The sequence below is a fragment of the Oncorhynchus gorbuscha genome, linkage group LG18, assembly GCF_021184085.1.
Source record: "Oncorhynchus gorbuscha isolate QuinsamMale2020 ecotype Even-year linkage group LG18, OgorEven_v1.0, whole genome shotgun sequence".
Taxonomy (NCBI): domain Eukaryota; kingdom Metazoa; phylum Chordata; class Actinopteri; order Salmoniformes; family Salmonidae; genus Oncorhynchus; species Oncorhynchus gorbuscha.
In genome coordinates, this window is record NC_060190.1 from 41073830 (window position 1) to 41098029 (window position 24200).

Genomic DNA, 24200 nt, shown 5'->3' on the forward strand with positions numbered 1-24200 from the left:
AGAGAGAGAGAAACAGATAAAGAGAGAGGTAGATGAGTTTGGTCATACCACTAGAATATCTGGAAATACAAACTATTGTGAAAATATCATTCTAGTATGTGTACTAATGTAGATGTTCTAGTATGTGTACTCGTGCAGATGTTCTAGTGTAGATGTTCTAGTGTGTGTACTAGTGCAGATGTTCTAGTGTGTGTACTAGTGCAGATGTTCTAGTGTGTGTACTAGTGTAGATGTTCTAGTATGTGTACTAGTGTAGATGTTCTAGTATGTGTACTAGTGTAGATGTTCAAGTATGTGTACTAGTGTAGATGTTCAGGTATGTGTACTAGTGCAGATGTTCTAGTGTGTGTACTAGTGCAGATGTTCTAGTGTGTGTACTCGTGTAGATGTTCTAGTGTGTGTACTCGTGCAGATGTTCTAGTGTGTGTACTAGTGCAGATGTTCTAGTGTGTGTACTAGTGTAGATGTTCTAGTATGTGTACTAGTGTAGATGTTCTAGTATGTGTACTAGTGTAGATGTTCAGGTATGTGTACTAGTGTAGATGTTCTAGTGTGTGTACTCGTGCAGATGTTCTAGTGTAGATGTTCTAGTGTGTGTACTAGTGAAGATGTTCTAGTGTGTGTACTAGTGCAGATGTTCTAGTGTGTGTACTAGTGTAGATGTTCTAGTATGTGTACTAGTGTAGATGTTCTAGTATGTGTACTAGTGTAGATGTTCAGGTATGTGTACTAGTGCAGATGTTCTAGTGTGTGTACTAGTGCAGATGTTCTAGTGTGTGTACTGGTGCAGATGTTCTAGTGTGTGTACTAGTGCAGATGTTCTAGTGTGTGTACTAGTGCAGATGTTCTAGTATGTGTAGATGTTCTAGTATGTGTACTAGTGTAGATGTTCAGGTATGTGTACTAGTGTAGATGTTCAGGTATGTGTACTAGTGTAGATGTTCTAGTGTGTGTACTCGTGCAGATGTTCTAGTGTGTGTACTAGTGTAGATGTTCTAGTATGTGTACTAGTGTAGATGTTCTAGTATGTGTACTAGTGTAGATGTTCAGGTATGTGTACTAGTGTAGATGTTCTAGTGTGTGTACTCGTGCAGATGTTCTAGTGTAGATGTTCTAGTGTGTGTACTAGTGAAGATGTTCTAGTGTGTGTACTAGTGCAGATGTTCTAGTGTGTGTACTAGTGTAGATGTTCTAGTATGTGTACTAGTGTAGATGTTCAGGTATGTGTACTAGTGCAGATGTTCTAGTGTGTGTACTAGTGCAGATGTTCTAGTGTGTGTACTGGTGCAGATGTTCTAGTGTGTGTACTAGTGCAGATGTTCTAGTGTGTGTACTAGTGCAGATGTTCTAGTATGTGTAGATGTTCTAGTATGTGTACTAGTGTAGATGTTCAGGTATGTGTACTAGTGTAGATGTTCAGGTATGTGTACTAGTGTAGATGTTCTAGTATGTGTACTAGTGCAGATGTTCAAGTATGTGTACTAGTGCAGATGTTCTACTTGCACATTCATCTTCTGCACATCTACCATTCCAGTGTTTAATTGCTATATTGTAATTACTTCGCCACCATGGCCTATTTATTGCCTTTACCTCCCTTATCCTACCTCATTTGCACATGCTGTTTATAGATATTTTCTACTGTATTATTGACGGTATGTTTGTTTATTCCATGTGTTGTATGTGTCGAACTGCTTTGCTTTATCTTGGCCAGGTCGCAGTTGCAAATGAGAACTTGTTCTCAACTAGCCTACCTGGTTAAATAAAGGTGATTAAAATGTGTACTAGTGTAGATGTTCTAGTATGTGTACTAGTGTAATGTTCTAGTATGTGTACTAGTGCAGATGTTCTAGTATGTGTACTAGTGCAGATGTTCTAGTATGTGTACTAGTGCAGATGATCTTGTATGTGTACTAATGTAGATGTTCTAGTATGTGTACTAGTGCAGATGTCCTAGTATGTGTACTAGTGCAGATGTTCAGGTATGTGTACTAGTGTAGATGTTCAGGTATGTGTACTAGTGTAGATGTTCTAGTATGTGTACTAGTGTAGATGTTCTAGTATGTGTAATAGTGCAGATGTTCTAGTATGTGTACTAGTGTAGATGTTCTTGTATGTGTACTAATGTAGATGTTCTAGTATGTGTACTAGTGTAGATGTTCTAGTATGTGTACTGGTGTAGATGTTCTAGTATGTGTACTAGTGCAGATGATATTGTATGTGTACTAATGTAGATGTTCTAGTATGTGTACTAGTGTATATGTTCTAGTATGTGTACTAGTGCAGATGTCCTAATATGTGTACTAGTGCAGATGTTCAGGTATGTGTACTAGTGTAGATGTTCAGGTATGTGTACTAGTGTAGATGTTCTAGTATGTGTACTAGTGTAGATGTTCTAGTATGTGTACTAGTGCAGATGTTCTATAATATAATAATAATATATGCCATTTAGCAGACGCTTTTATCCAAAGCGACTTACAGTCATGTGTGCATACATTCTACGTATGGGTGGTCCCGGGGTTCTAGTATGTGTACTAGTGCAGATGTTCTAGTATGTGTACTAGTGTAGATGTTCTAGTATGTGTACTAGTGTAGATGTTCTAGTATGTGTACTAGTGTAGATGTTCGGGTATGTGTACTAGTGTAGATGTTCAGGTATGTGTACTAGTGCAGATGTTCTAGTATGTGTACTAGTGAAGATGTTCTAGTATGTGTACTAGTGCAGATGTTCTAGTATGTGTACTAATGTAGATGTTCTAGTATGTGTACTAGTGTAGATGTTCTAGTATGTGTACTAGTGCAGATGTTCTAGTATGTGTACTAGTGCAGATGTTCTAGTAAGTGTACTAGTGTAGATGTTCTAGTATGTGTACTAGTGCAGATGTTCTAGTATGTGTACTAGTGCAGATGTTCTAGTATGTGTACTAGTGCAGATGTTCTAGTATGTGTACTAGTGCAGATGTTCTAGTATGTGTACTCATTCAATGCAATGTGTTTGCATACCTGTCATGTGCAAAACCAGTTGGCTACAACTGATAAACAACCCACAGTAGTATATGTGAGATCCAATGTTGTGCTATAGGTATAGCAATTAAACACTGCTATAAAAACATATATTGCACGATCATCTCTCTCCATCGGTATCACAAAGTCGTGAGTGATAACACAATCATCAAAGGCAGGATAGTGTTTTGCCCCAACAAGGAACAGGAGACAGAGGGCACATTGTGTGCTATACATCACTTGTTGTACCTGTCTGCGGTGCTGGGGAATAACAAAGTACCTGAGGCATTGTGAAATACTTCCAATGAACGTCACACACGCACACATTAACCAGTAAGCCTCTAAAACAACAACAGGCATGTATGTTTGGAAGAACCACATAGTAGAACAAAACGGTGTAATGGTCAAATGCATTCTCTCTCTCTCTCTCTCTCTCTCTCTCTCTCTCTCTCTCTCTCTCTCTCTCTCTCTCTCTCTCTCTCTCTCTCTCTCTCTCTCTCTCTCTCTCTCTCTCTCTCTCTCTCTCTTTATGCCCTCTGCTCATTCCCCGTTTATGCTTTGAGCACACCGACAGCGTCATTGCATTTTGGTACGCCAGAAGTACATTTATTTCCAATGAAACGCTGTGTTTTCCTTGCAGCATCGTGTTGCAGAGGCAGTTGCAGTGTGTTCGTTGTGGTGTATACGTTGGATTTATCGAACGTATGTGTCAAACTGTATGCTTAGGCATCATTACAGAAATGAACTTTTGTTGCACACATATCCAGATGATGCTTCCTACCATTTTGCGCCACAACACTGTTGGTGTGATTGAAACATTAGAACAACACCGACTCACAAACCCCACAGGTGGAAAGGCAAAGCAGGTGCCACTCTCCCCCTCCTTCCCCCATATGACACCCCGCTCCTCCTCCTTCCCCCATATGACACCCCTCTCCCCCTCCTTCACCCATATGACACCCCCTCTCACCCTCCTTCCCCCATATGACACCCCCTCTCACCCTCCTTCCCCCATATGACACCCCCTCTCCCCCTCCTTCCCCCATATGACACCCCCTCTCCCCTCCTTCCCCAATATGACACCCCTCACCCCATCCTTCCCCAATATGACACCCCCTCACCCCATCCTTCCCCAATATGATGCCCCCTCTTCCCCCAGCTGCATTGTGGGTCTCATTTGGAATGCTTCAAGGCTCCAATGTAGCCAACAAACACACTCGCCTGCACCCTTGAGAACCATCTTCCTCCTCTTCCTCTCGATTCCCTCCAAGGGGCAGCCGTCCATCCTCCTCCTTCACCCCCTGGCCCTCCTCCTCTTCACTGTCCTCTCCCTCCCCTGCTCCCCGGACTGCCGTCCACGTCCACTTGGCCCAAGACACGGGCGACAGCCAAGACATCCTCCTTGGCACTGTTTTCGGCTTCCTCCCTTGGTCTGAATAGCGTAGACACTATCTTCTTGTGTCGTGTCTAGATAGACAAAATCCGTTCTGTAGTGTCTGAATAGACCCTATCTGTTTGAGTTGTCTTCAATGGTTAACCAGTTGTTTCTATCTTCTTCTCTCCCTCTTAAAGATGGCAAAATAAACCACCAGTTGTTCTTCACATCTTTAGTAGTAGCTCCTCCTGGCTGTTCTCTTCTTCATGTTAGTCAGTTTCCCCTGAAGGCGTTCCTTCCACTCGGCTGTTGATGTTCTGTTTGGCAACCTTTTCTCAGAGGCTTCCAGTGCTCTTGTCTTCTCTTGCTCCGTCTCACCCTCTCTCTTACTGTCTGTCACGCTCCCTCTCTCTCTGCCTCTGTGGCAGTCAGAATACCACAGCAATGATCTGCTGGCTTCCAGAGTGCTGCCTAGCTCGCACTCTCACTCTCCCCCATGCTGTCTACATCAGGGCCAGTCCACTGTGAAAGAACATGGGGGAGAAAGGAAGCTTGCATCTTCAAAAGATTGCTGTGCTCCCTGGGCCAGTGAGTGTGGCGGCCCCTGTGGTGACAGAGTGGTAGCTCCCAGTCAGGCAGCTGTTCCACTCATGCAAAAAGCAGAAGAGGGAAAACGAACTGGGGCTGAGGAGAGTCTGGTGTTGCAGAGTGGTGGAGTCGGTGGAGCTTCACGTTTTACAGCGCAGAGGGTTTTGGAATGTAGTCTCCCAAGCTCCCCGCCGTCAGGCTGTTAAACCGTTAACCGTTTCCCTCCTCCTCCGACCCGACAAGGCGGCAACAGCCAGCCATGCATGACTGGACCAGACCGGGGAAACCTGTTCTTTCTCATAGTCCCCAGTTCCTCCCTGGTTCACGGACTCAATGGCCCCCTTGCCACTCTCTGGCTCATTGTCCCAATAGTCATCGATTCTCTTCTTTTCCTCATTTCCTTAGGATGCTATTTTCCTTTCCTAATTTCCCTAGGAAATGTTCCTGTCCTTCATGAACGCTGACATGAAAAGGTCTTCATTGGCAAAATAAATCGGCCGAATTCTGACCCCATCTTTTCTTAGCCTATCGGTAATGGAGCGTTGGGCCAGTAACCAAAATGTCGCTGGTTCGAATCCACGAGCCGGCAATGTGCAAAAACCTGCCGTTCTGCCCTTGAGCAAGGTAGTGAACAGCAACTGTTCCCTAGGAGCCGATGACGTGGAAGTCGATTTAAGGCAGCCCCTCCACACCTCTCTGATTCAGAGGGGTTGGGTTAAATGAGGAAGACACATTTCGGTTGAATGCATTTAGTTGTGCAACTCACTAGGTATCCTCTTTCCCTTCCCTTCCCTCAAGCCGATCAATTGTCACAAAGAAAAGGAGACGAAGCCATTTTAAATGATTGGGACACAACCTCACTGATACCACTGATGGCTGCTTGAAATAATAGAAGAGCCTGGGGATGCTAGCTGTTTGTTCCCCTCCAGTGATTTATGCTCAAGCTGACATCAATCATTATGCTTCAGTTAAAGAACCACGAGAGCGCAGCCTGTCCATTGTAGAAGAGAAACTTGTTTACCCAGAATTCTTTCCACCATGGAGAGGGTGAAGGCTCTCTCTAGTTGAGGTTTTTGCCGTCTGGTTTGAAGATGTGCTTGAGAAAGGGAGTTCTAACTTCTAACTCAGAATAAAACAATTGATAATATATATCATTCTATTGTGTTTTCCTACATTGGAGAGTTATTGGTGATTCTATCAATGTTGTATTTCTGATCAGTTGTCCAGGTATTTTCCATTGTGTTACATTAAAAGACTAATAAGCCTTAGCAAACTCTCAAAAGTGTTTGTTATCTGAAATACCCGTCTTGACAACATGCGGTCTCCTACCGACTACTACTGCAGTGAGGAAATAAGGTGAGGGGGGTGTAAGAACAGTTAAACCCAAAAAGCAGGAAAAGGTCAAAGTGATCCAGAGAGAGTTGTGACACATGGTGACCCAGGTTTGTACAGCATTCAGATACATGTACCGTACCGCTCACGGCCACCAGAGATCCACATTGTCGTCTAATCTACACCAGTCAATGAGATCCAGTCAAAAACTGCCCAACTGAACAGCCTGTCCAAAGCGTTGAACTAAATTTAGCGATAAACCATATACCTATTAGCATACCTCTAATCATACTATTCCATCAATAACGTTCATCAGCATCAAAGCAAAAATAATTGAGGTTAACCGCACACACGTCACACACGTCACACACGGCCACTTCACTGCTTTATTACGAAACATCAAAAACGGATCGTTTGATTGAAATGCTAAGGCTGTGCTTGTTCATTCTAGTATAAAGACGACAGCCATACACATCAATGGAAATGGTGAGGCAATGGTCTGCGGGGCACATGGGCCCCGTTCCAAACAGGATGCTTGCTACCCAGTCTTGTAAGGTATGCTGCTGTTACCTGCTTGTCCACTACTGCTGCTCAGGAGGATCTGAGACTGACGTTCTGCTATATAACCCCACGAGAGCGACACAGACATGCTTCCTATTTCAAACACACCCCCGAAAGTTATGAAGCTGAGGAAAACCGAAGCCACATGCCACTGAAATGAGCAGTTTACGAAATCATGTCCCACTTTAAACGAACAATATCTGTTGAGGCTTAAGGAAGCTGTCGTAAAGCTTTCATAAAGCCTGTAGAATAACTAAGGGGTGCTAGGACTGCTGACAGTGGCAATTAGATTAGAGATTAGAAAACTTTTATTGTCCATTTAAGTTTACACTAAATGGAAAATTGTATTTGGTGTTCTGGCTCACATTAAAAGGAATTGAAGTAGTAATCTGAAGATTGCTGCTGGTGTCTGTTCCCAGCTACCATCTACTGTTGTGCCCTTGAGCAAAGCACTTCATCCCAAAGTTGGGAAAGACAAATGATACACTTGGAGACAAAGTACTAGTCTAATATATTCAAGAAACCTGTTATAAAAAACACGACTTTCCTCAACTTTGTGGGGGATTTCTAAACTATTCAAAGAAGGGAGTGTAGTGTAGTGTGTGTGTGTGTGTGTTTTGTTGTGTATCTAATTGGCTGAAGGGTGTTTCCAGTGGAGCAGACCAGACCCTAGCTATTAAAGCTCCAGACAGGTTCCACCCAGCCTGCAGCCACTGGCCTGGCTTCATCTGTTAGATCCCTTTGTTGCTGCTGGGGAGGCAGGGGAATAAAGGTGGACGTTTATATATGTGAGGAATTTCAACAAGCCAGTTTCAATGGAGGAGTGGGCTGACTACCATCTGACTCCAGATGTATGGGTGAAAGGGATCCTCTCTGAGACAACAGTGAGCCAAATACAGACAGACAGACAGTGTAACGAAGACAGCAAAGGAATATAACACATCCCCTAACACGTTGTCTCACTGTCTCACCAAGGCACGTCCTCACTGACCTCAGCAACATCGCACTTGTTTCTGCTTTTTTCTCATCACAGATGTCACCAACAAAAACCCATCCACGTTGAGTCTTGATGTCAGTCTTACTGAACATCCAATAACAACAACAACAACCTGGTATAGCAGGCCTTGCACAACAGCCCAGCCTGCTAACATCGTGTCTCCAGTGAGCCCAGATGGGAGGAACATTAACAAGAAGTCCTCTTTGGCTGCATGCCCTCGTGTGCTACTTCCTTTGTCCTCTTTTACCAAACAGGTCGGAACTTAGATTGAGATGTCCGTTAGTTAGGGAGGTGAATACATCGGCAACACAGATAACACTCGTCCGTTAACACACACACACACACAGGCACGTTTGGGAGACGCCCAACTCTCCCTTTCTCTGATCTTGCCACCCACTCAAACAGGTTCACTCGCTCGTTCATTTACACACACAAACAATGCTTGCATTCGTAGTGGGGTTTTTGTATTAGGCAGCCCCTCTGTCTGCCCTCACTGGTGCTATTTCTGTCTCCAGGCAGAGGGAAGGTCTGTTATGTAAGGCAGGGCCCTTATTTCCTACTTCTCCACTGCAGTCACAGTCATGTCCTCCCCTTTACTAAGTCTTTTTTTTTCTCTCCAAACTTCTCATGATGGGAACTTTGTAGCTGCTTGGTGTGATTCACGGTATTCATAAGGGGATGTGACCTCTCTCTGTCTCTGAGAAAGAGTGAGAACAAGAGAGAGGGAGAGACAGGATAATAATACGTAACACATTTTTATATGTATTTTATTAGTTTATGCCAGCACCTGCTGGCTGTTGTAAGCCCCTATTTTGCATAAGCATATGGGGAAGTGACGCTATTTTGAGCGCAGTGATAATGAGGATTATTCTTTTCTCCCACAGCACATGCTGCACCTGTCCAAAAACCTGGCAGGGACAATCACCACCCACTGCACAACACAAGACCTCAGAACACAACATCTTATAACAGTTATCTCAGGTGTCTGTAACAAAACATTTGCCTACTTCTTTTCTTCATATATTGTTGGAGAGTTGTAAAAAGAAATGGGTGAAATGTAGGTCGTTTTTCTAGTCTACACAGTTTGAGGAAGTGGAGGAGACCACATCCGCCTACAGACATGACTATGTGTGTGTTGACATCTAAACTGCTATCCAATCATGACGTGAGGCAGACCAACCACCTCTCCTGTTTATGCCTCCGTCTGTTCTATCAGCCATGTGTCTACCTAGTATGTAAGGTTACATTTAGCCTGGTCCCAGATCTGTTTCTGTCGTCTTCCAACTCAAAATCCAATCAAATTTGATTTGTCACGTGCACCGAATACAGCTGTTTGTACCATGTTTTGTGCTGCTACCATGTTGTGTTGCTACCATGCTGTGTTTGTCATGTGTTGCTGCCTTGCTCTGTTGTTGTGTGGTTTGTCCTATATTTACAATGTTATTTAAAATATATATATTATCTAATCGCAGCCCCCGTCCCCGCAGGACTTTTGGTAGGCCGCCATTGTAAATAATAATTTGTTCTTAACTGACTTGTCTAGTTAAATAAAAGTTAAATCAAATTAAAAATTAAAAACTGGTGTAGACTTTACCGTGAAATGCTGCTAGGGTCATTGTCACACCAGCACAAACTGATCTGGGACAAGCCATGCTATGGGCCCTGGTGGTCAAAAGTAGTGAACTACAGGTATATAGGGAATGGGGTGCCATTTTGGATGAAGCCTAAATACGATAAGCCTTGTACAGTCTCCCCATGGAAAATCACCTTCGTGTGATGAGAGAGCCATCTGCTGGCAGAAACCGTTCTGATTCTGCTCCAGTGGCCTCTACCCCAATTCTGTGGCTGACCTGAATTGCATTTCTGCTGACCTCTGTAATAATATACAGCTACATGGAATCATATCTATGATACTGTATGTGAATGTGGTAAATCATACAACAGTCTCAAATAAGGTTGTTTGTGGTTTCACGCTGTCGCACTTCACTAGTCTTGTGATGTATTCACTCAGCTATTTGGAACCAAATTGAGAACGGAGGTGGTTATCAAGTGTTGCACTTGAGAAATACATTTGCTAAATCACCACAGTGAGTCCTATAAGAACCAGGCCGTGGGTGTGCTAGTATGGATATTGGAACATAGCCAAGGTCTTGAGCACCTATATGCAGTGTGACTGGTGTTATCCCAGCCAGCCCTGCCCAATCCAGGACACTGTGTGAGGCAAATGCTAAGAGGACAAAGTCCTATCTGATGTGACAGCACACACAGATACTTCCTGTCTGATGTGACCCATGTTTGCAATGCTTTTATAGTGGGAGCCTTTGTATTTTTTTTACCTGAGTAAACACCATGGAATCAAATGATAGGCATATCCTGTTTTAGAAGGATAGTTCAGCTCACCCAGGGTAACATCTGACTTGTTGTATACATTGGGTCAACTATCCATGTAGTAAAGCCTTTTAGATGATACAGCAATAAGTCACCACAGCTTGAGTTTAGTAAAGTATTAGCGGCTATCTTTATGTATTGGTGATGGGTCAAAAGAAATCAATACAGTTACATATCGCAATATTATTTTTGGCAGATATTATATCAATATTTGACTCGATTTGTAAAACAATATATACTGTATTTTGTTTTGTTTTGTTGCTACTATCGTTAGCGTTAGCTAGCGCTAGTCGGCTGTACCTGCGCCCAAACGCCAAAATTGTTCATCCTATAGCTTGTATCTGCGTCTTATTTTTAAATTGTAAGCCAACATGCTTTCAGCACTTTTATTTCCCAGACTGACCTAAACTCGTTGTCTCATGCTCTCTCTTGTCTCTCTAAAGCAGCCATATAGCGAGCAATCTGTTTGGAACATCAAGTCGCAATAGAATCGCAATACGATATAGAATCGTGAGGATCGTGAGAATCGCAATACATACCGCATCTGCACCTAAGCATAGTGATAATATCATATCGTGAAGTCTCTGGCAGTTCCCAGCCCCGCAACAGTATTTATAAGATTGACCGTAGAAAGTGGAAGAACCTGACACACAGCAGGAACATGAGGTCCCTTGTGGCAGAAGATTCAGAAGGAAAGGTCCACCTTTTCTCAATGCCCCCCCCCCCTTCAGAGCCCGAATTAGATCAGCTAACCGGGTTTACAGGACTTTCTATAGTAGAACTTCTGTTGATACACAAATTACTTATTTTAATCAAGAGTGATCGACTCTAAACTTCCAACTGCCACATTCAGCACATGCAATTAGCTGAGCACCTTATGGATTCAACACTGTGATCGGATATGGATCTATCTAACCTGGTCCTTCTGTAGCTCAGTTGGTAGAGCATGGCGCTTGTAACGCCAGGGTAGTGGGTTCGATCCCCAGGACCACCCATATGTAGAATGTATGCACACATGACTGTAAGTCGCTTTGGATAAAAGCGTCTGCTAAATGGCATATATTATTATTATTATTCATATATTAATCAGTAACAGCTTACCACAATATTGATCTATGGTAGCCCACTGAACTAAAGCCTTGGGAGCCAACACAACTCTTCGGGTCTCAGGCAAGGTTTATTCATAAAACGAGCAAGGTTCCCAAACACCTCCATTACACAAACAGTAATGCAGCATGTATTTATCTTCTAGTGTGAGGTACAGTTTACTGTATTGGTAAAAGCATGAGGGTCAAATGCATCCATTACGTTCGCTGTCTCATCTACTATTGAGACGGCATAGCCATAGAAATAGAATTACAGTACATTGACTTGAATGTGGGATTCTCTATTCTATTAATTATATTTCTGTGGGTATAACCTGCAGGGGGCAGAGTGGTCCCCTTTAAGAGAGACAACTCCTCATATAAACATTGACAGTACCGGGGGGACTAGAGGAAACATGACGAGACAACTGAGGGTCTCTGTTTCAATCAAGAACCGTAAAATGACAAATCTCAGTTCTTGGACATGAGTACACACACACACACACACACACACACACACACACACACACACACACACACACACACACACACACACACACACACACACACACACACACACACACACACACACACACACACACACACACACACACACACACACACACACACACACACACACACACAGGCAAGGATTTAATAGAGGGTACAGTAGACAAACATGCTTGACACTGTACATTTCCAGGCTGTTTGAAGCCTTATCACTGAGTGAGTGAGGGTGTGTGAATATTTGCATGTGTGTGCAAGAGCTTGTCTGAACAGACCATTCATTCACACTAGTATTAAACACATGGAGGTGACAACTCACTGCATACACTGACTGTTTGCTTATAGTTTATGCTTATAATACACAGTATAACTATTATGATACACAGTGTAACTCTTATAATACACAGTATAACTTGTATAATAAACATTATAACTGGTATAATACACAGCATAACTCCTATATTACACAGCATAACTCCTATATTACACAGCATAACTCCTATATTACACAGCATAACTCCTTTATTACACAGCATGACTCCTATATTACACAGCATGACTCCTATATTACACAGCATAACTCCTATATTACACAGCATAACTCCTATATTACACAGCATAACAAGCAACTGATCGCCATCCATTTCCCACAGCTACCTTGTCATGATATGTATCAATCGATTTGAATAATAAGACACATAACTAGCAAAGACTGTATCGTTACGTTACACTATCAATCCGTAGAATATAGCATAGTGACGATATTGTTATACTGTAATAGTTTAAATGTAGGCATTGAATAGCTAAAGTCTCCCCGACACAAAGAATATACTATGTTTTAAGCTACTTCCTTTCTGGTCAACAAACACTGTGACGGGTCACAAATGCATCATAGCCTATGCATAGCTTCTTCCCTCGTCAGGCCACAACAGATTTGACAAACCAGAACATCCAAGTACACCGTCAATTCCACCTACAAGACGCCACAACTTCTGACTAAACAATAGCTCCTGAAACATTCAGCATGAATCTCATTGACCCAATAGCCAATCTAAAATAGTCCACTCCACAACTGAGTGAGGCCATTTTGACACGGTTCTGTAGAAGTACTGTTATTAGACAGTTGTCAAACTGTCCATTGCTGTTACTGTAAGTACAGGTATTAGAGAACAATTACTTCACTCACATATTACTTGTCTTCCTCTTGGTTGAGTTTGCTGCCCCTCCAGTCTTCTTCTGTTGGGACTGAGAGCCCCCCATGTTGACAGCAGCTTTCTTTACCCCTCTGAGGGAACTAGGTCTTTACCTGTCTGTCTGTAAGTCTATACGAGTGCGTGCTCCTTTTAAGTGTGCACGTGTGTGTGTGTGTGTGTGTGTGTGTGTGTGTGTGTGTGTGTGTGTGTGTGTGTGTGTGTGTGTGTGTGTGGGTGTGGGTCATCCCAGGTCAAGTTACCCAGCGTATTGTCCCATCCGTGTTTCTCTCACTACTGCTGCAGTGAATGACGCTGCAATGTCCATCTGAAACAGCCCTGATATCCTGTCAGGCTCTCTCTTCTGGCCCAAGCCTCCTCCCTCCCACAGACGTATTGCTCCCTCATTCCCTCCCTTTACTTTCTTTATTTTTCTCCCTGTCCCCTCCTCCTTCACCTCACGCACACACACGGCACACGCGCAAACACCGGGGAACAGACTGTGGTAAAACATTCGACTGGGAGTTATTGCACACTATACTAAATCCAGGTGGGGACAATCAAGGAAGGAGGCTAGAAGGTACAGTACGTAAACCAGGTCAAGTTTCTTCGTCATAAAGTGATGTCATGTGGGGATAACCCAGGTTGCGTCCTAAATGGCGCCCCATTCCCTATACTATAGTGTACTACTACTACTATAGTGTCCTATCCATATGGCTCTGTTCAAAATTAGAAGACCATATTTAAGGAATAGGGGTTCCATTTGGGACCCCAGATAGCAGGCACACAACAACTCATTAGAGCAAACAGGACTCTGCTTGATGTGACGACATGGTGTTACTTGCTCAACAGGTTGAACCAGAAGTAAGGATGGATGGTTCCATGTTTTGACTCAAATCTAAATGTCAACAGCAGTCCAGTCAGTCAAAGCATTACAGTTAGGGAGTGAAAGGAATTTATTACATGGAGAAAATCGGACTTCTCTGAAATGAAAATGGATGACCCTACCTTGAGAAAAACATACAAATATATTTGACCTAAACCCTCCCTGAACTCTTGAAAAAAAATACAATCGACCCATCCCCTATACCCAAAATAATCATTAGAAACCAAGTGGATAGCAGAGGATATGTATATCGTTTACCCTCCCTTCCGGGACAGACCAGAGCCTTAGATACACAGTTTTAGAAACTGTTCTCCGTCCTGTAAGCATTACATGGCAATGCAGACATTTTAATAGCATACAGGGCTGCAGGCCAGAAGGTTGTGGGTTCGTAGACCACCGTGGACAAGAGCAGGGGTGGAAAGATCTCCTTTATATTAAAAGCATTGCATGAATCTATCATTGTATTTGCAGGTCAATCGGGGGAAAAAAGCCTTTTATAAACATTTCATGCTATTCTACATAATTGTACATATTAGCAGAATATGTTTTTAATACCCCACAAATGACCAAAATTAGAAAGATAGGCCTGTGTTCATCTTATCTTATTTCTCCAATGCTAAATCAGTGTGTATTGTTTGCAAACGAAATTGACCCTGTTTGGAAATGATTAAATCTGAGACGTCATTATGAATCTGAGCATGGTACTTTCAAGAGTTAGGCCTACCTTTCCACTCCAGACAGAGAAGGCCTACCTTTCCACTCCAGACAGAGAAGGCCTACCTTTCCACTCCAGTCAGAGTAGGCCTACCTTTTCACTCCAGACAGAGTAGCCATACCTTTCCACTCCAGACAGAGAAGGCCTACCTTTCCACTCCAGACAGTATACCTACCTTTCCACTCCAGACAGTAGGCCTACTTTTCCACCCCAGACAGAGTAGGCCTACCTTTCCACTCCAGACAGTATACCTACCTTTCCACTCCAGACAGTATACCTACCTTTCCACTCCAGACAGTAGGCCTACTTTTCCAACCCAGACAGAGTAGGCCTACCTTTCCACTTCAGACAGAGAAAGCCTACCTTTCCACTCCAGACAGTATACCTACCTTTCCACTCCAGACAGTAGGTCTACTTTTCCACCCCAGACAGAGTAGGCCTACCTTTCCACTCCAGACAGTATACCTACCTTTCCACTCCAGACAGTAGGCCTACCTTTCCACTCCAGACAGAGTAGGCCTACCTTTTCCACTCCAGACAGTATACCTACCTTTCCACTCCAGACAGTATACCTACTTTTCCACTCCAGACAGTAGGCCTACTTTTCCAACCCAGACAGAGTAGGCCAACCTTTCCACTTCAGACAGAGAAGGCCTACCTTTCCACTTCAGACAGAGAAGGCCTACCTTTCCACTCCAGACAGAGTAGGCCTACCTTTCCACTCCAGACAGAGTAGGCCTACCTTTCCACTCCAGACAGTAGGCCTACCTTTCCACCCCAGACAGAGTAGGCCTACCTTTCCACTCCAGACAGAGTAGGCCTACCTTTCCACTCCAGACAGAGTAGGCCTACCTTTCCACTCCAGACAGTAGGCCTACCTTTCCACTCCAGACAGAGTAGGCCTACCTTTCCACTCCAGACAGAGTAGGCCTACCTTTTCCACTCCAGACAGTATACCTACCTTTCCACTCCAGACAGTATACCTACCTTTCCACTCCAGACAGTAGGCCTACTTTTCCAACCCAGACATAGTAGGCCTACCTTTCCACTTCAGACAGAGAAGGCCTACCTTTCCACTTCAGACAGAGAAGGCCTACCTTTCCACTTCAGACAGAGTAGGCCTACCTTTCCACTCCAGACAGAGTAGGCCTACCTTTCCACTCCAGACAGTAGGCCTACCTTTCCACCCCAGACAGAGTAGGCCTACCTTTCCACTCCAGACAGAGTAGGCCTACCTTTCCACTCCAGACAGAGTAGGCCTACCTTTCCACTCCAGACAGAGTAGGCCTACCTTTCCACTCCAGACAGAGTAGGCCTACCTTTTCCACTCCAGACAGTATACCTACCTTTCCACTCCAGACAGTAGGCCTACTTTTCCAACCCAGACAGAGTAGGCCTATCTTTCCACTTCAGACAGAGAAGGCCTACCTTTCCACTTCAGACAGAGAAGGCCTACCTTTCCACTCCAGACAGAGTAGGCCTACCTTTCCACTCCAGACAGAGTAGGCCTACCTTTCCACTCCAGACAGTAGGCCAACCTTTCCACCCCAGACAGAGTAGGCCTACCTTTTCCACTCCAGACAGTATACCTACCTTTCCACTCCAGACAGTATACCTACCTTTCCACTCCAGACAGTAGGCCTACTTTTCCACCCCAGACAAAGTAGGCCTACCTTTCCACTCCAGATAGTAGGCCTAGCTTTCCACCCCAGACAAAGTAGGTCTACCTTTTCCACTCCAGACAGTATACATACCTTTCCACTCCAGACAGAGTAGGCCTACCTTTCCACTACAGACAGAGAAGGCCTACCTTTCCACTCCAGACAGAGATGGCCTACCTTTCCAATCCAGACAGAGAAGGCCTACCTTTCCACTCCAGACAGAGAAGGTCTACCTTTCCAATCCAGACAGAGTAGGCCTATCTTTCCACACCAGACAGAGTAGGCCTACCTTTCCACCCCAGACAGAGTAGGCCTACCTTTCCAGGCCTACCTTTCCACTCCAGACAGAGTAGACCTACCTTTCCACTCCAGACAGTAAGCCTACCTTTCCACCCCAAACAGAGTAGGCCTACCTTTCCACTCCAGACAGTAAGCCTACCTTTCCACCCCAGACAGAGTAGGCCTACCAATGCAGAAAAATGCCAACTTTAACTGCTGGCTACTCTTCTTCCATGGCTTAACCCAACGAGAGGTCACAAGTGTTTCACTGAAACCTGTCTGTGTTTAAACATCTTCTACTGAGCAGAAAGTGAATAGCTTAATCAATTGATAGTGACAGAATTAGATTACCTCCCAAGCCAAGTCATGTTTTTGTCTCCTTGGCTATAGAAGGTTGTAGCTCAGCCTCTGAATGAAAAGAAAGGAAACAACGGTATCCCCATATGCATCGGAGTGACATCTTACGTGGGTATTTTACAGCTTGTTTCTAGCATAAAGCATTGTGGCCCAACGCGCTGTTATAGATCACTTTATATCATCAGATCAGTTTTATTTTCTTCACAATCTTAAGCTAACAAGGGATAGGCCTGTGCTTTTAGCCATTTTCTTAGGCCTAAGCCATACCAGCTCAATTCGAGTCTTGATTTTAACATAACAGCCCTTCACTGACATGGAGCCAGGCTATTTCAAGACTACATGGTGGATGGAGGAATTGACCGACAAAATCCATGGATATAGCACCCTATAGCCTAATGAAGACGATGAACTGAATTATACCTACTCGATTTTGCCTACTTTCAGCTCCATGAGCTGTCCATTTCCTATTGATTGTACCGTGGCTGCCCGCTTCAAGTTTCAGCACCGCAATGTAAGTTACTTGAATCTGGCTTATCAGTAAGGTCAGTAACTCTGATGAATAGATCATGGGCAAGAAACATGTTGTTTTTAATTTAAAAAAACAATTGTAGCAAGTTATCGAAGTTGACCTCTGGTCCTCCTTCTCAACTTCACGCTCCCCTTCTCAAACTGAAGAGAAAATAGGCCATAGGCTAGTCTGCGCACAAGGTCTAATCATTTCAAAGAAAATCGAAAGAAACCTTTGACTCTTCCTCTGAACTGCCACTGTAGCCCTACTCAGCACAGCTGTAGGTTAAGCAGCACACAAAAACATTTTTGATTAGCAAGAGCAGAGCAGGCCGGGGCTCAGGGTTGGAATATCCAGTGCCGTGTGTAATGCAACCTGCTTTTATTTACACCATCCCAGCAGCTATCTTAGAAATGGAACCTTGCTCTGTGCTTCTCCCAGCATGCACTTCGTAGCCTATAGGCTATGGATCATTTGATTGTGACCACACTAAATAGCCTATAGTCGCCGATATATAGCCTAATAAGCAACTCATTCTAAAACACTGAGAAATATTGAAATGTCATCAATCACAAATGACATGACCCTCCCCTGGACTAGTTTGTTTTTTAAATACCCATACCCTCCCCTTGAATGAAATTGAAAAAGCACGACCCTCCCCCATTTCCCTCCATGTCCATTTCGATCCATCCCTTATCAGGGAGTGATTATCTGACCAAAATGCATCGCATGCAATTCCTGCAATGCGATTGCGAGTTGTGGTACTTAGAACCCCGTTGGAATAGATGCTTTTCCCATCTATTTCAAATGTTACGGTACTTTTTTTGCACAGACATGTGCTCTTTAGCGTGAACAAAAAATATGTGTTAGCACACAGTAAGACAAACGACGCAACGTGGTGTGACAAGGAGAAGACATATGTACCACAAGATGTACTTCCTTTCTTACAGGTATGAACCCACACTGGATCAATGCCATGAATAAAACCAATACCTCATATCTGTTTGTCAAAGAACCACGGGAAAACTTTAAGGCAACTGTTTCAGGATTCAAGCTCACACAAGCCAGCAAAAACAGGTTCCGCTGCTCACACTGACTAATCCTTTTAGTTGCTTTTAATTTACCACAGCATAATGCTTCATTTCAGATTAACAGTCTATCTGGCAGGGTTGGGCAGTCAAATCCTGTTAAACACAATCAGTTTAGAAAGTGAATGAATTCTATTCATTCATGAAGAGCCCTCGTGGGAACAATGGGTAGTGTTAATTCAATCAATTCATGAATTCATCAGTAGTTTCAAGAGTCAGGAAATACAAAACACAGGGATTGAGATTAAGGGTTGCCCTATTGCCTGAGGCGAGTGACCTGAGTGGTCACGCGAGTTGAGACTGCTCCGTGTTTGCCCCATTGGGTCTGTGATTTTTTGTTTACCGATAACAACCAAGATGAAGTAAGTCTGGTCGTCTTCCAGCTACTTTGTATTTTCGTGCAAACAATCATGATCATCGGGCAACCCAAAAATGACCTTTCAGACCTTAATATCAATCCCTGACAACATTAGCACGATTTCCTTAGCACTGTAACAACACTGCCACAATGCTGCTCCGGTGACCTGTGCATAATAACAAAGGTCAAAGTGAGGTCACTGTCACATTGTAGTCATAAATACCAGACACGTCTCTATCACACACACACGCACACACACACCTAGCCATCTCTACTGTACGGATTGCATACTAAAGATGCATAGCTAGCCATTAAAGGTATAAAATCTCTGCTACAGACATACCTAACCATGTTTCCTATAGACACTACCTATCAGAGATACAGTAAGAAGAAGAACGCATCTTCATTGACCAATAATAACATCATGGTAGGAGGACTATTTGTCTGTGCAGTTCGTCCCAATACCGATGACAAAGATAGCCTTTTAGCACACGGCATGGCATTGCCACCTCGCCACCTTGCTTTCACAGAACAATTAGAATTATTTTCAAAGAAGCTCAATGATCTTCATAGATCATTTTCACGTTCAGTTACATGTTTAAGAACATCAAATCAAACACTGCTTGAAATGAATTTGCTTAAACTTTTTATCCATCCATCCATTTGAGAATCGATTTAGTGAATCGTTATTTTATCGTAATCAGTTCGGGACTGTGTTATTACATATAGCGGCATTAAACAGGTTGACAAGAAATGTCAGCAAAGACTACGTATGAATGAACAGCCTGACATCTAGTGGTAAACTAAGATAAATGCCATTGTTTTTTGGGTCTATATACAGTTATGGACACAGTCTATTTTACAATCGTTTTATTTTGTTTGTTTTTAACTCTTGTCTTTCCTCTACCCCTCCCATATATTTATGATGTCCATCCATTTTGATTTCTATTTGTCATATCTTTCAAACTGTGCTCTTTCAAAAAAGTTCAGAACCTATGCACTTTTTTACAGACACAGTATGTTTTACATGAGTTATCTTGTTGTTATTAGCCCCAACCTTCAGCTCCGTTCAAACATTGTTGGTAGTTGTTACAGGCATGCCATGATTTCCCAAGGTTTGTCATCAAGATCTTCAACATGTTAATTACAGAACGTTTTTTACACTTTATAGTGTACTTGCTTTTAGGGACGTAGACTCCCCTACTCATACAGTCGGCCTATTTGCCACGATGGAACTAATAATGACCACTAGTGTGGGTCTAGTGTGACATCATGTTAAAGGGATCCAAATCCATTCCGTACGCGTTTAAAGGTGTTATGATGGGGAGGTTACTAGGCAACCTCACACACAGACCAGACACATCTGGTGTAGGCCTACAGTACATCCTGGCCAGGGGCAGTGACAGTGCAGTCTTACTCAGCATTTCCATTGCGAGGCAGGGGACCATGAGCAATGCGTGGATGTGAAACAGCACAGTGTTGATTCAACGTCTCCCTAGCACTTCCTACTCAACAAATGATAACTCACCCACATCAGCGCAGCCAAACTGCTAGGGGAAACACTTAAAAACAACACGCTCCTGAAGTCCCTTCCACAAACCACAAGTCTATAAATGGCAGGGTCATGGTAGTCTGGGAATCTCTCCCTGTAGCTCCCTTTTCTAATACTGCCTGCTCACATATTACAATGATTCTTTTATAATAGTGATCACATAATCCATTGTTATCCCCTAGTGTTACTCAACAGGGTAGGCCTCATGAGCTCAATATAAATGGATTACATTAAATGGGATTCCTTCCCCCTCCCAAGATAACTTCTACATTCCAGTTCTCCAAAATGGGAACATTTGTGGGAATTTCTTTTGATTCCCAGAAACCGCAGCTTGCTTCCATTCCACATGTGAAAGAGCGGACTGGGGCTGTACCTAAAACTATTATGTGCCGTCAAATCCTTACTTCCTCCAGCCATGTTTCCTCAATTCCTCTCAAAGCCCATTGGAGGAGAGGATCCCCCCTCTGACCTCCTTCAATGAGCTTTGATAGGAATTCAGAAAGAAAATGACGGAGGAAGAAAAGCTTTGGCATTTAGTAACATTTTCAGACACAGCCATATGTTGGCTGCTCCTGCCAATTTAACCCCCACTTCCTGTTCAGCTGAGCCTCAGCCTCTGCCTGGGGTGTGTCTGAGAGTGACCTCATCTTCCTTCCAGCTCGGAGGGCCTCAGAAATGCCAAAAACACTACAGCACATGATGCAATGTGAATGCAAGTTCGAGGCAACCAGTAAGCCAAAATGTATTGTTTCTATGAGTTCCTCACCCGTTTTCATTCAGTCATGTAACTGAAAGAAAACACATGGAAGGAAATGAACGTTCCAGCACGCTGGTTGTCAGTTTTTGACCCTCCGTCTGAGCTGTGCTCTTTCTGGGATATACGCTGTTTTTGTGAGCGTTGAAGGATTGTGTGTGTGTGTGTCAGTGTATGTGAGTGTGTGTGAGCGTGTGTAAGCCCTGAGTAGCACCCTGTTCACTTCAGACAGACTCATACATTGCCTTATGTATAGTGCTGTGTGTGTACGGTTGAGCCTTGCCTTGTGTTGGCTACTGGAACGTTGGTCATTGGTCAACAAGTGGAAAATCTGTGGAAAGAATTTCCTGTTGATAGACAATATCCACAATAAATCGAATGATTAATCAAACTATGTGAGAATCACATTTTGAGAAAAGCAAATACACGGTTGTGTTGTGAGTGCGTGCGTGTGTACACGCCAAAGTGAAATCCTTGACCAAAACCCAGGTTTATAGAACCCCTCTACATTGTTCAGATAGAGTGACATTATCAGTCTATCCTCCAGTCCTCTTATTAGCCCCCATACTTCAAAGAATCTCAAGCTACCTGCTCTTACATGAAGTCACCTTTCAGTCAGATGGGTTTTTCTTACTAGCAGGATTGAAACAGTGCAGCCTGGCTGTGTTAGCCTAGAATTCAATCAAACCTATCCTGCAGAAACCTAAGCCACTGCACTCAAACATGAACTAATGGTGTTAGGTAAATAATGGGTTGTCCCCACAAAAATCTGGTTCAGACTTTTTCATTTCACAGCCTTCCTTTTTCATCCAAATAAAGGAAAGCATTTCAAGTGTGTTTAATTAGAGCAGGGATGAATTATCCCATGGTTGAATAAGACTTACATAAACACAATACAAACACGTGTTAGAAAAGTCTAAAACAACAGGCTTACGGGCATGAAAAAGTACAAACTAGCAGTGCTCACACATGATCCACGACACCGGCTGTGGTGTCAGCTCAGCTAGTTGTTTCCAGAGTTAAAGAGCTTATAACATAGCCAGACTCTCACACTGTAAGAGTGAAAGAAAGTCATTAAAAGGATAAATGCTTGAATAGTAATCCTCCCTAGCCAGAACCCCCATCTAGACAGTTAATGCAGAGTTTTGGAAAATTAGGATTTACATTTGATTCAAGCAGAATGGACAGGCTACAAAAAGAAGAATGATTCAGTGGAAGACATATTTTGCTCTCATTGAGGCTCATTCCTCGGGGACTACTGATAACCTATATATTATCGAAATAATAAGATATTTGCATGTGAAAATGTAACGTGATGCATTTGCTCCATTGATTCCCCTATGTGGTTGCACCTTACTTGAACCTATGTTATATGGGCTACAAAAGAACTGTTATAATCATGACACAACAAATGAACAGTCATGACTGGCCAACTTGTGTGATCTTATGCTAACTGACTTTACATGGTCATAATAGCCTACTTTCAATAAAACACAACTATATATCCAACAAGAAACTACAGGGCCTGTGTGAGTCCATGTATGATTCAAACTTGAACAGATGAGACTATGGTTTCAAATCACATTTTAAAAATGAATTGCTCTCATGGAACGTTACTCTATAAGTAGATATTGCGATTAACGTAAACTCACCCCATTCTGTACAAATGATGCAACATTCAAACGAGGCTACAAAGAGAACTGTAGTGACTGTGTTGACTTAAAAATCGGGGGGTGTGAACTAGGTTTCTATTCAAGCGTTGATCGACATGGTAATGGCTCTATAGTATTGGAGAAAAGTTGAAAAAACGGACCCTCCGTTACATCTTGACGTGTCATGTCGTAACATACAGCACGCATAAAGCAACTATCTCTGTCTTACAATCTCTCTCCACCAGGTGTGACACTTCTCTCATCCTTTAAAAACAAGAAATTGACAGTGACAGGGGTAAGGGGGGGATACCTAGTCATTTTTTGCGTCATCACTGCAAGCATTCATCATTCTACAAGCTGCTGTTTACTTCTAAGGTCACTTTAGCATCCTCGAGTTCGACACAAACCTTCAAATAGGTATGTAATGACACATTATATAAACTCTTTATAGTGTTTTATTTACATTTTAGAGGCGATAAGGTGATAAGTTGGACAAATCGAGTGAAAAAAAGCAATTTTCCCACATCTCCCCTTCTCACTATCACGCATTAGTTTCGCTTCACCACCCGCCATTTTTAAAAAGACCCGATGGGGCTCATTGCCTGCTTGAATTATGCAGAAACGGGCAGCGTTTAGGTCATGTAATTGATTCTGTTGGAAAGGGGAGAAATTGTGCTTTACAATGCGATTGACATTACAGTTGATCTGGAAGTATTACGTTTTTGGGGCGCTAAAATAAGGGCAATTGTACGGACCAAGGCGATGTACGAGTTTACGTTATAGCCTAGTCTTTGGTATCTGCAAATACGCTGTGTGACTTTCAACATAACATGCAAGTATTGTCATGTCGCCCATGATCTTGTGCCAAAGTGAGTTAAATAACTTTTAAAGCAAAATTATACTTCAAAATGTAATATAATTAATATTCCAAATGTGTTACGTGATCTTACATTTTAGTAGATACCATCACGATACATAACACGGTATCACTATCGATCTAACAGTATAGCGCTTTACATTTTTACAGGCAAAAACAGTCAACACGGAGCTGGCGATTATAGCCAATAGTCCAAAAGTTAAATGTCCTACCTTTCCAGTGAATTTACCGGATAAATCCGCAACCCAACTTTCAAGAGACGTCAAAGATGGTGTTATGAAGTTATTTTCTTCACTATGAAAACGTTCCTTGCAAAGCACGAAGTGATGGGCAGTCCAATGTCCCAACGCGTTCTTCAAAGAGAACTGCCCTGTGGCGTATATTCCACGCGGTGGGTGACGCGGATAAATGGGAAATTAACTTTCTGGCGGCTATGTGCCAGGAATGTGACTTAAAGACACAGTCGGTTAATGTACGACATGAATCTTAC

General features: G+C 43.0%; 1 protein-coding gene across 3 annotated transcripts in view; it reads right to left on the bottom strand.

The window, feature by feature from the left end:
* The window catches only part of LOC124002887 (transforming acidic coiled-coil-containing protein 1-like), a 44574-nt gene extending 20505 nt beyond the window's left edge, over positions 1–24069 (bottom strand). The window contains exon 1 of one of the 3 annotated variants that reach the window (XM_046310695.1): positions 23923–24069. Coding sequence is in view for 2 of the 3 variants with exons in the window: in XM_046310693.1 (XP_046166649.1) it covers positions 4222–4397 (176 nt within the window). In the remaining variant the exon portion in view is untranslated. Of the gene's footprint in view, positions 1–4221; positions 5038–13019; positions 13344–23922 lie in introns of those variants that run through there. The other 2 variants (XM_046310694.1, XM_046310693.1) reach the window with 2 other exon arrangements.
* Positions 24070–24200: the final 131 nt, after the last annotated feature.